Raw genomic sequence first — 13,293 nt, forward strand, 5'->3', positions numbered from 1 at the left:
AGATAGGTCACCATGACAATAAAGGTCTGTGCTTCCTTCGTTAGAGACAGTCTGTTTCTGTTACAAGTTCAATGTTTATAACTAGATTTTCAAAGCAAGTGGTCTGCCGGAGCTAAATGACTTTTAAAATAATGTTGTCTTCTGATCTTTCAAGTGTTCTTTTTCTAAGATTATACAGGTCACAGACTATTGAGAACAACTGTTTTCTGGTAAGGGAGATCTGTGGAATATGCTTTCAGAGGAGATTAGATTAGAGTAGATTCTTGCTGCTTTCAGTAACAGCTGTGACATCTTATTGTTGTTTGATAGTGTCATAAGATGGAAGCAGATTAACAGTCAAAGCATAAAGGAATTTTTTGTCCTCTTGATAAAAGAAAGCTTCCGTCCATCTTCTCGTAAAAGTCTACTTTCTATAGCTAAAATCCCAAACCCTACTGTTTCTATGGATAGATAATTTTTTTTTAATATGGAAGCTTTTTCAGTTATTTTAGTGATGGTCTGAAGTATTAAGGCATCGACAGAGCCTTGGACATTGTCATTGGCGCATAGTGCTGTTGGCAGAGCTGGGATTAGAATTCAGGAGTTCAAGTCTTGCATGCTGGTGTTCAGTCTGTTTGGCGTATTTTTACCTCATGGTTACAGAGTAAATAATTCAAGACAGGATTTCATTTAGATGCCTAGATACCACGTCCAAGACAAAGTAGGGTTTTTTGGAGTTTTGTTTTGGGTGTTTTTGATGCAAAGCCAGGGAAGCAAGCAGGGCAGCCTCTTATCCCTTTCTGGAATATTAGGCTTTTGGTACCCCGGGTTACCTGTTGTAGATGGATTAGTTAAGAATTGTATAAGCTCTTGTGCCTATGTCAAGACCTATAAATCTATACAGTGTTCTTTTTGTGTTAAGAAATAACTTAAAGTTTTACCCTTGTGTCCTGTTTTTAATTGCTTGCTTAGTTTGACAGCTGATTCTTTTCGTTCTTTTGATGTACCAGCAGTCAGTTGTGCTCCCCTAGGAGCACTTGGGAAGAATTTTTGGGTTTCGTGCCGGGACGATTCATATTCAGACAAGAATGACTATTTATGAAAGCTGCCTGGCCAGAGACGATTTATTATAGTAGAAACAAGTTGAATTAATAGATGGCAGCAATAATAGGATAGAGATTGCTTGTTTATGAACAGAGTATTTTAGTGAGCAAACACCAGCTGTGCATGACTAAGGATGGCGCAAATCCAGTTGGGAGGCCGCATGCTCGTGCTGTCACAGCGAGGCAAGCTCCCCCGTCAGATTTCCTTTGACTCTCCTTTTCTTTCCGGGGAGATTCACATTTTTCACTATAGGATGAAATGGTTTTTGTGTTGTGAAGGACAGAGGAGCAAGAAGTAAAACCATATGGAACGAATTAGCGTCTAAGCACGAGCAAGTGGCTTCTGCCTGCGGTAGTGGGGGCATGTGATTAAAGGCATCAGTTTTAACTATTCTAGCCTAACTGTGTGTCAGGGGATTATTGGGTCAAGCAGACCAGGACCAAAATTTGAAATACATCAAGGGTGATTTTATCTTGGGGAGTGGCCTTTGTTTTCCCGAGCAAACCCGCTGGTTGCTGAGCAACGTAGTATTTTAAATACAAGGCCGTCAGTGTTCCTGCGCCGCGGGAGGCGGCCGGCCGGCAGAGGGAGCGCCGGGGGGTGCGCGGAGCGCTGCGCCCCGCCGCGCTGCCTTTCACCTCGGGCGGTGAAAGGCCAAGCGCATTGTCTCGTAATGTAAACAAGGCTGGGGAAAGTTGGTGATTAGCTAAATGAAAAACACTTACTCAAACAATATCACAGTCAACATGTCACGGGGCAGGTTTGTTTTTTTTTTTTTTTTAAAGCAGAAAACTCGTGTGGATATCTGCCTATTACACGCATACGTGAGTAAGAGGTTTCTCACAAATACATAGTAAGTTGTAGCATGGAAAGTATGTAGCTATGAGCAGAGTCTTCATGTGAATTCACTGTTGTGATAATAAAATTAGTTTTAATTATTTCAAAATGCGTGTTCAATCAAACAACACACATTAATTTTAAAACTACTCAAAATCCACCCAGCCTATTTTCTTTACATTCCAGCTTTTTTCCAAATATTTGGCTCCTGTAATTAAACTATTTCTCTACAGGATAGTATTTGACTGGTACATTAATAGATGACTTCACAAGGTATATACGTTTCTTTCTGGTAAGGAAAAAATTCCACGTGGGGGGAACAAACAAATCTAGAAGTATTTAGGCAATAACGGGGCTCCTTCACTGAATAATTATAGTGTGAAGGCAAGTTTTGACCTGTTTTGTCCTCCTCCTATGCAGCTTTCCTAATTATTAGGGTTTGATTTCTAGGCATCTTTAGCTTCATGGCTTAGAGAATCAGAAGACTCTGATTGCTATAGATAAGGTGTTCATGCTTGTTTCTTAATGCTAAAAAGTGTCAATAAAGCTGGAGATGCCAGTTAGAATTGAGTGGGGTTATCTTGCAATGACAGCTCAGCTTCTAGATCAGCTGAGAAGATGAGAGAATAAAGCTTTAAAAATCTTACTGTTTTTCAAGTAAAAAATGAGTGAAATTAAAAATGTTTTTAAGCATAGGCCACTTAAAATGTTTTATTTTAATCAAATGACTGTATCCTTAATTTGAGGAAAGTAACTCTACATGCAATACTTTAAAAATTTTTACTTTTTTTTTTTAATTACCTGCATCCTGAGTCTTCAAGTCATTGAAAGCCTAGTGCAGATGCCAGAGAGGCTGATGTGAAAGGTGGAGCATGTTTATAAAAATTTGGCATGCTGTGAAAGCGGTGAGGCATCTTGTAGAGATGTAACGTTTGGGATTCTGTTTCGGATTTTGGTAATTTATTTTTAAAATGGTGCTGTATTGAATTTTTTTTTTGCAGTAGGATATATAACGTGCAAGAAGGCCAAGCAAGGTTGAATTACTGGTATCTGATTATTTAGAACTCTGACTAGGAGCCTACTGCAGACTGTTGTGGAAAAAAATGCCAGAGAAGTTCTGTAGCTGACAGAAAATTAGAAGATCTTCATATGAAGGGAAAGGGCTTTTAAATCAGTAGAAGAGTGAGTGTTTAAAACAAGTCTGTGTTTCTAGGATAGAGAGTGAGAAAACTGCAGTGGTGCTTTTTTGGCTTTAATCCAATTTACAGCTAGGCACTTAAATAGCGTGCAGCTGAAAGAGTTAGAGAATTAGGGATTAAAAGATGGCTATTCAGTGTGTCAGTATGTCAAACGAGGAATCCAGAGCCTATCCTGATTTTAAGTTCCCTTTTGTCCTATCTGTTGCTGCTTGCAGTTTGAGATTAGCTCTAAGTCTATAATGACATTAAAAGGGTAAATTTAGAGTCCTGTGGTGGATTAAGAGCACCAGCTTTAAAAATAACTGGCACCTTCACTTAGCAAAGCTGGAATTTCTGTCTTTGGTATGGGCTGCAGCTGCTGAATATTGGGAGCACCTCTAATGTAGGGAATCCTTCACCGTATAGAACAAGGATAGCTCATTAACCTGTGCCTCCATCCCTCCCAGGCTGAACACCAAGGGAATTCTGTTGGTCTGCAGAGTTTACTTCCAAGTAAAATATCATCCACTAATGTCCAGTGGAGTATATATATGCCCTACCAAGTATGGAAAAAAGTCTCAGAAAAGATGAGCAAAAATGAAATTAATGCTGTCGAAGAGTCTTTGGATGTTTAGCAGTAACATAGGCTATGTTGATTAATAGCTATTCGTAGCAGCTTTTTGTGAGCTGATTTTTCTCTTTTTTTTTCTTTCTCTCTATTGGCATGAAGTCTTTTATCAGGCTTGTTCCTCAATAAAGCATTTGGCAACTTGGAAGAAATCAATGAATATCACCAGATTCTCCACTGAACACAGAAGTATGTGTGAAGGGGTCCTCTGTCATACATGAATGGAACTGGTTGCATTTGGTTGAAAAATCTGTTACTGGAAAACGTAATTGATTTCATAGTTAATATTACCTGAAAGACAAAGAAGGGAACCTACATAAAGAAAGTGTATTGGAGAGACTAAATAACTCTTTAAGTGTCTGCTAAAACAGTTAACGGGAGAAAAGATATGGATCATTTTGTCATTAGCATGGACCTATGTTATCTGTACAAGGACCACGTAGAGTATAACTCACCTGCCTAAGAGAACAAACATAATAGCAATTGAATAATTTTGAATGTGCATAAAGAAAAGCAAAGGAGGCAAAATTTAGAGGATTTTTACAAGACTTCTATTTGCCAGTTTATAGAGGGACTGTGTCTAATATGACCTTCAACAACTTTATTTTTTTCTCCCAAAAGGATTTATTACAACTAAGTTCAGAGCTTGAAAATCATTAATTCAGAATACAGCTATCTTGCAGATTTCTATCGCTCACAAGGCAGTGGCCAAGTTCAAAGGCTAAACTGAACTTTAATTATGTTGAGAATCTTGCCAGAGAAGTTAAAGGAAGGGATCTTTTTAGCGAGGTTATCTATGCCTGTAATTTGTACACTGCACAAAATGAAGCTGTAGGATTCTCATCTTTCAGGGATATATGCAAGAATATCTTCTTTATCTGTTGATGTAGCATTTGGTTTTCTCGTAAATACAGAATCTATACCTGGTGACTGTGAAAACTTATTTTCATTTTTTAGTGTAGGTGAGAGAAGTTTCTAAATTGGAATGACAACTTTACTGTATTTGTACTGGGGTAAGAGATGCAGTGATTATATAGATGTACCTTATCCTGAATATTTGTCAGAAATCTTTAGACAGGTCTAACTGGGCAAATTAATATCTTGTTGAGAAGATTAACAATAGTGAAGTAAAAAGGATGATGTAGTCAGTGATGTAAAAGTAGAAGATGAAGAGGAGTTATAGTTCTTTACCACAGTCCTTTATCCTGTAAATGTGGGTTTGGGGTTTTTTTTTGTGATCTTGAGCTCACCAGTGATCAGATGAGACCATGACGGCTGGCACCAGTATTGCAGAAAGAGCAAATCCTAGCAGTAGTTAGCCTATGCTAGAGAACACTAGCTAGAGGGGGGGGGGACACCTTAAAAGCATTGATTAGAAGGGAAATATGAACATCTATGAGTGTTTAAGTGTACTTTTTGCTGAATAGACCGAGAGAGTACTTTTGTCTTTTCATGTGCCGACAATATATTTATTTCTAATTTTGTGTTCTCTCTGCCTGATGGAATATTGATAAGGATCTTGATTAAGAGGGCCACAAAAATGATCAGGGGGATGGAACACCTCTCCTGTGAAGAAAGGCTGAGAGAGTTGGGGTTGTTCAGCCTAGAGAAGAGAAGGCTTCGGGGAGACCTTCTTGCAGCCTATCAGTACTTAAAGGGGGCTTATAAGACAGATGGCAGCAAACTTTTTAGCAGGGCCTGTTGCGACAGGACAGGGGGTAATGGCTTTAAACTAAAGGGGGGTAGATTTAGACTAGATAGAAGGAAGAAATTGTTTATGCTGGGGGTGGTGAAAGACTGGCACAGGTTGCCCAGAGAGGTGGTGGATGCCCCATCCCTGGAAACATTCAAGGTCAGGTTGGACGGGGCTCTGAGCACCCTGATCTAGTTGAAGATGACCCTGCCCATGGCGGGGGGGTTGGACTAGACGACCTTTAGAGGTCCCTTCCAACCCAAACTATTCTATGATTCGATGATCTTACTGAAGAGGTCGATAATTCTGCATGTGTTACTTTAGTATAGTTTTTCAAAGTAGCTTGCCATATGTCCAGTGACGTGGAAGTACATGATTAAATCATATGGGAATGGTTACATTGTCAGTTACATCTTCAGAGTTTAAGCTGTTTAGAACTTGCAGTTAGGCAACAAAAAAATACAGGTCTCTAGAAAGTATTTTCCAAGTGAAGTAAACTTGAAGATTGATTCAAACTTTCTTCCCCATTTGGGCAGGTGGAAGGAAAAGGACAAATATTAACTTGAGAATAGCTGTTTTGAACTTGGTTATTGCTCTGCCAGCTGGAGAGACAGAATGCTGTTTGTTAACAGCACAGGATAGAAATATTTTCATAAGGAGAAAATGCAGCCATAAGAAGACAGTGAAGTTGTATTACCTGAATCATTTTCCTGCAGAATGCTGAGGGTGGCTGTAGCAGTGGTATGTGCTGTGCTCTGAAAAACACTTAGAAGCAGGTGCACTTTGACATGCTTGGGTGTGCTTTGACTGCTGCATTTCTGTCTGCATAACCCTAATATTACTTAAGAAAAAAAATGATTCCACATCAGTATGAAATGTATATGCATATGAAAATAACGTCAGAGGATATCAGAGGAATCCTAGAGCTTTTTTTTTTCTTAAGTTTTCTTGGCCCTGCTTGTGATCCCCTGTAATATATTCCTTCTGCCCAGATGTTCTTTTTTGCCTTGTCTGATGTTATGCATATTCTTTAGGATTTGTTTTCATATAGCAGTACTTTGAAAGATGTGCTGATTTTTATGAGGTGTGGGTTATATGGGTGAAAACACCATTTATCAAAACTTAATTTATTTTTTTTTATTATTGTAACTCATGCACCTGGATTAAGCTTCACTCAGCATGAGAAGTATCTGGTGTTGGTAATTCTGATTAACAGTTTCATGTCTTAGCATCCAGGTGTATACACATTATTTCATCTCTTGGGGATTTAAAACATTGAAAATGCTGGAAGAGATGATCTGGACTGTGCTGTGCCTGTCTTAAAAGATCCCTTGGTAGCTGCCATAATGCTTTTCCAAGATAAGTAAACCTTGAGTAAAGGGTTATTATTAGTATTCTAGGGATGCTTATGTACTGCAAATGCAGGGGTAGTTGGGAGAAACAAAACTCAAAACCATAGCTTAGCGGGACAGTGCTTTCTGTATAAGCTGCTACTGTTAGGCAGTGTGAACTCTTTCTACCTAACATGTTGAATTGCTTGGTGGAAAAAAAAAAACCAAACAATCTATCTTAGGCTGTCTTTAGTGAGGTTCTGCCAGTGACTTAAAGGTTTTCTGAAAGACCGTTCTCCTATAATCCTGTAGAAAGCACCATGCCTACAGGAACGCTTGTGCTGTCATTAACAAGAGTTGTAGAAACTGGAGAATCTGTTAATTATTTTCCTGTTTGAAGACAACCATTTTATTGAACCATATCCATGAACAAAAGCAGTGCATCTTGGAAACAGGCATCTTTCTTACTCTGGAGGAAGCGTGTAAATTTTTTTGAGAAACTGTCAGGTTTATTGTATTAGCTTGAAACAAAGATCAGCTTTGTAATTTGGAGTAGTAGCTGAATTTGCAAAGTCCTCCTAGATAATTGAGGGATATTTTTTCTCCAGTGTGCATGTATTTATTCTTCATTTCAGGAAATTTGGCACACTCGGAGATACACTCCTGCTGACTCCTAGGAATAAGTGGACCTGTGGTGGTGAAGATCTGACTACGCCCGGGAGATCATGAAGTCAATCTAACTAATTTAGATCTTCCTAAATCTTCAGTCCCTTTAGGTTGAAAACAAAACTGTAGTGAGTTGTAAGATCATTTGTAGTTAGTCAGTCAATGGATAGTCACGATCCTTGTTGGGGGGAAAACCCTCAAAAAGTTGAGGGAAAGGATGTCAGTCAGGTTTAAAACACTATGTAGGTTTTTCTGCAAATATTTACTTTCGTTTGAGAAGTAATTAGGTGGCACAGCCCTTGGATGATGTTTTGATGGGTTCGATTAGCTGCTGACACAGATAAAGGGACTGAGTCATGAATCTTTCTAATCTGTTAAAATATGCATTTTGTACAAGAACAAAGAAGCTCTAATACTGTTGTTGATGTCTTTGAAGTCTAACATAAAAATGGGTCTTTTCAATCTTTCTGAAATTGCAGCTTTCATACAGTAGGCAAGAAGTAGAATAATTTGTCAGAGTAACTCCTGAACCTTTTTGTAATAGCTTTCACAAGATGTTATAAAGAAAGTAATATCAAAATATGTAAATGAAATAATCCATGTAATTACATATGGTTTGCTCTGTTTAATAAAAAGTGTATTGAATAACTAAACCAAAATTTCGTTGATTTTTTTAGTAAAAACTTTTTTTTGCAAAGTGCATGGTAGATCACATATGATAATGCATTTTTTACTTCTCAGTTGTAAAATCTAAGATGCATTTGGCTTGTTTTAGGTAAATTTGACACTTTAAATTGCTCAGCTGTTAAGGGTGTCTTTAGGGTTCACTATCAACAGCTTAAAAAAAGAGAAGAAGAAAAAAAGAAAGCAACTCCCACAGAAAAACAACCCCCCCAGCCCAAATTATTATATATGTTGTAGTAAAAAGGGTCAGTCTTGCTTCTCAGGTGTCTAGGCTTCTGTGATTTAGTTTCTTTATCTTAATTGAATTTCAGATTTATTTAGAAGTGGCCTGAATACCTAGGTTTTTAATCCAGCTGCTTTTTTGTTTTAAAAAAAACCAAAACAAACTGATTGTGATGCCACAGAACATACTTCACGTTTAGAAATCCTGTTCAAGGGTAGAGATGCTGTATACACTTGCATTAGAAGCCTTGTTATAGTCATCTTCTAACCAGAAACTTGATAGTTATCACTGAGCCTTTGTCTTCTGCTCCATCTTTCCCATCAAAACTGTGATAATAGAATGGCTTAATATATGATACCAAATTACGAAATCTCCATCCAAAAAATGAAGCACACATTTTGAAACACTAACAGTGAAAGTCTGATTCGGCATTGTTGGAAAAGCTCCCATTGCTGCCTTAACCTTTCAAACAAGCCCTTAAACATACTTGCTTGCAATTTTGCAAAATGTTGAATACAGTTAGCTTTTTATATTAGAGAAACTTGACGTTCAGCACTTTAAAGGGCTTGCTCTTTACTACTTAATTTGCAGAACTTGGTAATTGGTAGTGTGTCTTGCCATCTGTAGGAAAATAGTTTAATTTCCACAAAATATGTATGTATATCTATAAAAAAGCATATAGAAATCTTGTAAGCCTAGACTACATAGTTGAAATAATTTTTATTTAAAGTTTATTGCCTAATGTACCATATGTAGTTGAATAAACCTATTTTTTAGCATTCTTTTGTGTAAATGCATTTGATTAAAATGTTATGCCTGCTTAATTGGCTTCAGAGACATGCATTTCAGTATTTTCAAGCTGTCTGCAAAAGTTTACTCTGGCCACTTAAATGGAAGATAAATGTTTTTTATATTTTTTACATGCCTTGTAGTCACTAGTATAATTCAAATTATATTAATTCAAATATATTTACAAACATTGCTTTTTTTTTAACAATAAAATTTGATATCTTTTAAAAAAAGTTAAGATATTTCTGCATAAATGTACATGGAGTAGAGAGAACATTGCTTATAATGTTTGTTAATGTAAAGTCTGTGGTCTACATTGTAAGTAAGAAAATGTGCAAGTGAGGATTATGTGTATTGAGAATCTAGATTTTGTGAAGACATCTTGCTCAACCTGTAGAGACGTTATATTTCATGCTTCAATTGCAATTTAGAGAGAAAGAAAACAGTGATAACATGTCTAAAATCAAGATTGTATTTTTATGGGCAGTTATGAAATTTTGCTCAACTAATAATTCATAAAGGAAGACAGACATTTTGACAAATACTTTTTTTTTTTTGTTCCTTACACAGACAAAAGAAGTTGGTTTACTTGATGCAGACATATATGGACCTTCAATTCCAAAGATGATGAACTTAAAAGGAAACCCAGAATTAACACCAAGTAAGTGGAAGTGATCTTTCTTGCTGTCGTCTGCTCAGGGATGAGCATGGACCACTCCTTGGTGCTTCCTTGGTGTGGCACAGAAGGGACGCAAACAGAAGATGAAGTCTTAGTGTTTTGGGGTTTTTTTTGTTGGGTTTTTTTTTGGTTTTTTTAGTAATGAGGTTGCTTTCAAAGCTAGCTTGTACAACTACGAGCATATTCAGGGTTGTCTTTTTTTTTTTTGGTCCACAGGCCTCGGGAGTTTCATGGATTATTACTAGAGACACTGGAAAGGGTAGCTAGGAAAGGAAGGTTATTGTCGGTAGTTTTAAACTTGATATATAGGATCCCCCTACAGAAGACCTCCAAATTAAAAAATAAACCCCACTAGTCTAGGAAAAAAAAAGACTAATCTAGGAAATAAGAGAAGGATCATTATAGTAGCTTGTATAAAATGTCATTGAAATGATTGTGTTTGGTCTCTCTTTCTTCAGCCAAACATGCCAGGCCACTTGATTCATTTTTATTTGAAGTTGTGTGTTTAGGAATGCAGTGGTGGTGACTTCACTACCACAAGGTAAAGATAGTAGACAAAACTCCTAATTTTCCTTCTGCTAGGAAGGATTCTGGTCTGGGGGAAAGCAAATTCAAGTAGGAGAGTCTGGAGAGAAATAGGAAGACCTAAAGTAGAAAGGTTGCATCAAGTCTGTTTACCTTTCAGAAAATTAACTTACACCCAGGCCAACCAAGGGTGAAACTGAAGAATGGCTTTATCTTGATACCCTGTTCATGTGATGCTTGAGTGTAAGGGAATGTGCTTTTTTTGGGGTAGTAGGGACACTGAGGCGATAGGATTTGTTTAATGCTTTGTTTTGTCCATCCTGTAATAAAGTGCATGTAATTATAAAAATTAAAAACATATAACCACAGACAAAAACGGTCCTACACTGTAACACCTGGGCTACACATCAAAAAGTACTGGGATCCTACTGAAGAAAGTACAAACTGGCAATACTTGTTGGCAGGGAGGGATCAAGGACATGCACCAGTTCAAATAGGATGTAAAAGGGCTTCAGTGAAATAATCAACTGTAAATACCCATTAATGTCTGTGGGCAGTAATTGCTAGGTAAAAGGGAAGTTAAATATTTCTTACACTTCCTTTCATGCCATGATCTTTGTTTATTTATCGTAGAATGATAGAAGAGTTTGGGTTGGAAGGGACCTCTAAAGGTCATCTAGTCCAACCCCCCTGCCATGGGCAGGGACATCTTCAACTAGATCAGGTTGCTCAGAGCCCCGTCCAACCTGGCCTTGAATGTTTCCAGGGATGGGGCATCCACCACCTCTCTGGGCAACCTGTGCCAGTCTTCCACCACCCTCAGTGTAAACAGTTTCTTCCTTCTATCTAGTCTAAATCTACCCCCCTTTAGTTTAAAGCCATTCCCCCTTGTCCTGTCGCAACAGGCCCTGCTAAAAAGTTTGCTGCCATCTGTCTTATAAGCCCCCTTTAAGTACTGATAGGCTGCAAGAAGGTCTCCCCAAAGCCTTCTCTTCTCTAGGCTGAACAACCCCAACTCTCTCAGCCTTTCTTCACAGGAGAGGTGTTCCATCCCTCTACATCTACTTTGCTATTGTTGTAAAACATCTGTTTGTAACTGATCTTAATTTGTGCATGTGTATGGGTGTTGTAGTGGTGGTTGTTCTATACATTCTCACTTGGTATAAAGCGTGCAGAATGAAACAGTGCCAATATCTTTAAAGGGTGGTTATTGAGCTTGCGACGTTAGCCTCTGAAAAATTAAGTGACAAACTTAGGATTTCTTATATAATTAAAATTCTGTCTACTTATGCTTATACCCTGTACTCTGGATAAAGAAGTAGTAACGTATTTCCATATACGGATGCACTGCATGTTCTTATACAGGCAACTGTCAAATTGAGTATTTTCTACATTTAAGTATCTGGCTTACAAATACAGACTTTATTTAGATTAATTTCTAAGAGAGGAGGAGAGTACTTGGTTTTATTTGTTGGGCTTCTGTTTTGTTTTTTTGAAGTCAAAGGCTAATTCTGTTGTGTAAGAAATAAATAACTGAACTCTTTCATCTATCGTCAGTGGAGTTTGACTTCCTGATACAAATTGAAGTATTCTTGCATTCTCTTGTACTTTGGACCCTGTTGAGGGTATATGTCATACAGGCTGTGTTTTCCATACCAGATTTTTTTGCTATGAATTTTGCATTTGAAGTGCATTATGCAATATGAACACAAAAGGAACTATGTTGCGGTGTTCTTCGTATCTCTCCTCTCTTCTTGTTTTATGTGATGTTGACTTTTTCCTTTCCAAAGGAGATCAGGTAAAAATTTGATTCTCCATTTTTTTTTTTTTCCCCCTCACTGTCTGAAAAATTGATTAGATAACTTTGAACTTCTTACACATTTTGCTATGTATTTTTTCAATCCATACCAAATTTAAATCCATGTCACAAGCCACAAGTAAGCAGCAAGTTGTCCAGTCTATTTCATATGGTCATACAAATTAACTTGCTAGGAATGCGAGAGCTTAAGAGTGTATTCAGTCAGATATTAGGGCAGCTCAATTTTGTTTGTATATAAATTTCAGTGACTGTAGATATTTTGGGTGTACAGCTGAGAATTCACTATAAGCTTTTGTCTTAACATGTTTTGAGTGTTGTTAAAAATACAGAATTCAATGTAATAGAAAGAAATTGGAGGATTTCCCTGAATTGAAATTGCTGCTGTTGACTTGTAAGCACTAACATTTTGATCGCTGAAATGTATTCTTTCTACTTCTGTGTGGAATGTACAAGCAAGTATTATCAGGATTTAAGAACATACTTTATTTTTTAACTGACAGAAAATGAATTTGCGTACTTCAAAAGCTTGGCACATTACTCAAGTCTACTGAGAAACTCATGTAGTAATTCAGTATGAAGGATAACAGGATAGAATTTGTATTTCAGGAATTCTGTTCACTTCTCTGTGCACTTTTAACTCTTGAGTTGATGAAGCTGTAGAGTAATAACAATGAAAGTGCTGGCAAAGTAGCTGACATTAAGATTATTTCATTGTGAAAATAGGAATTTGGAGGGCGTAGGAAGCTTTAACTGTGAACTTCAAGGATTCCTTTAATGAGTGACAGGTAGGATAAGCTTGCAAGGAAGTGATCCATCATAAGTGTATATATATGGTGCATATATATAGGTGTATATATGCATGTATAGATATAGAAATATATATGACCCTTGTATTTTGGTATAATGAGGTTAAGTGTTATTTTCCAATTTCTTACTACATTTTCAAGAATAAAATGTAATCTCTGAACAAATACTGTTTTGTACAGTAATTGAGTAAACCCAGGCAATTCTGTGATAAAGATGTGCATTAACAATGTATACGTAACAATAAGTCAATTAAAACCATTTTTTTAATAGCATAGCACTTGAAAATTATGTTTAAATTCTATTGCTGTCTTCAGTGTGAGGCCTGGATTTGAAAATGAATCAGTAGAGTAA

General features: G+C 37.2%; 1 protein-coding gene across 2 annotated transcripts in view; it reads left to right on the forward strand.

Moving 5' to 3' along the window:
- NUBPL (NUBP iron-sulfur cluster assembly factor, mitochondrial) overlaps positions 1-13,293 on the forward strand; it is a 157,388-nt gene that overhangs the window by 8,697 nt on the left and 135,398 nt on the right. For both annotated transcript variants that reach the window (XM_076345002.1, XM_076345003.1), the window contains exon 4: positions 9,683-9,773. In XM_076345002.1, coding sequence (XP_076201117.1) covers positions 9,683-9,773 — 91 coding nt within the window. The remainder of the gene's footprint in view (positions 1-9,682; positions 9,774-13,293) is intronic.

The sequence above is a fragment of the Aptenodytes patagonicus genome, chromosome 7 (assembly GCF_965638725.1).
Source record: "Aptenodytes patagonicus chromosome 7, bAptPat1.pri.cur, whole genome shotgun sequence".
NCBI lineage: Eukaryota > Metazoa > Chordata > Aves > Sphenisciformes > Spheniscidae > Aptenodytes > Aptenodytes patagonicus.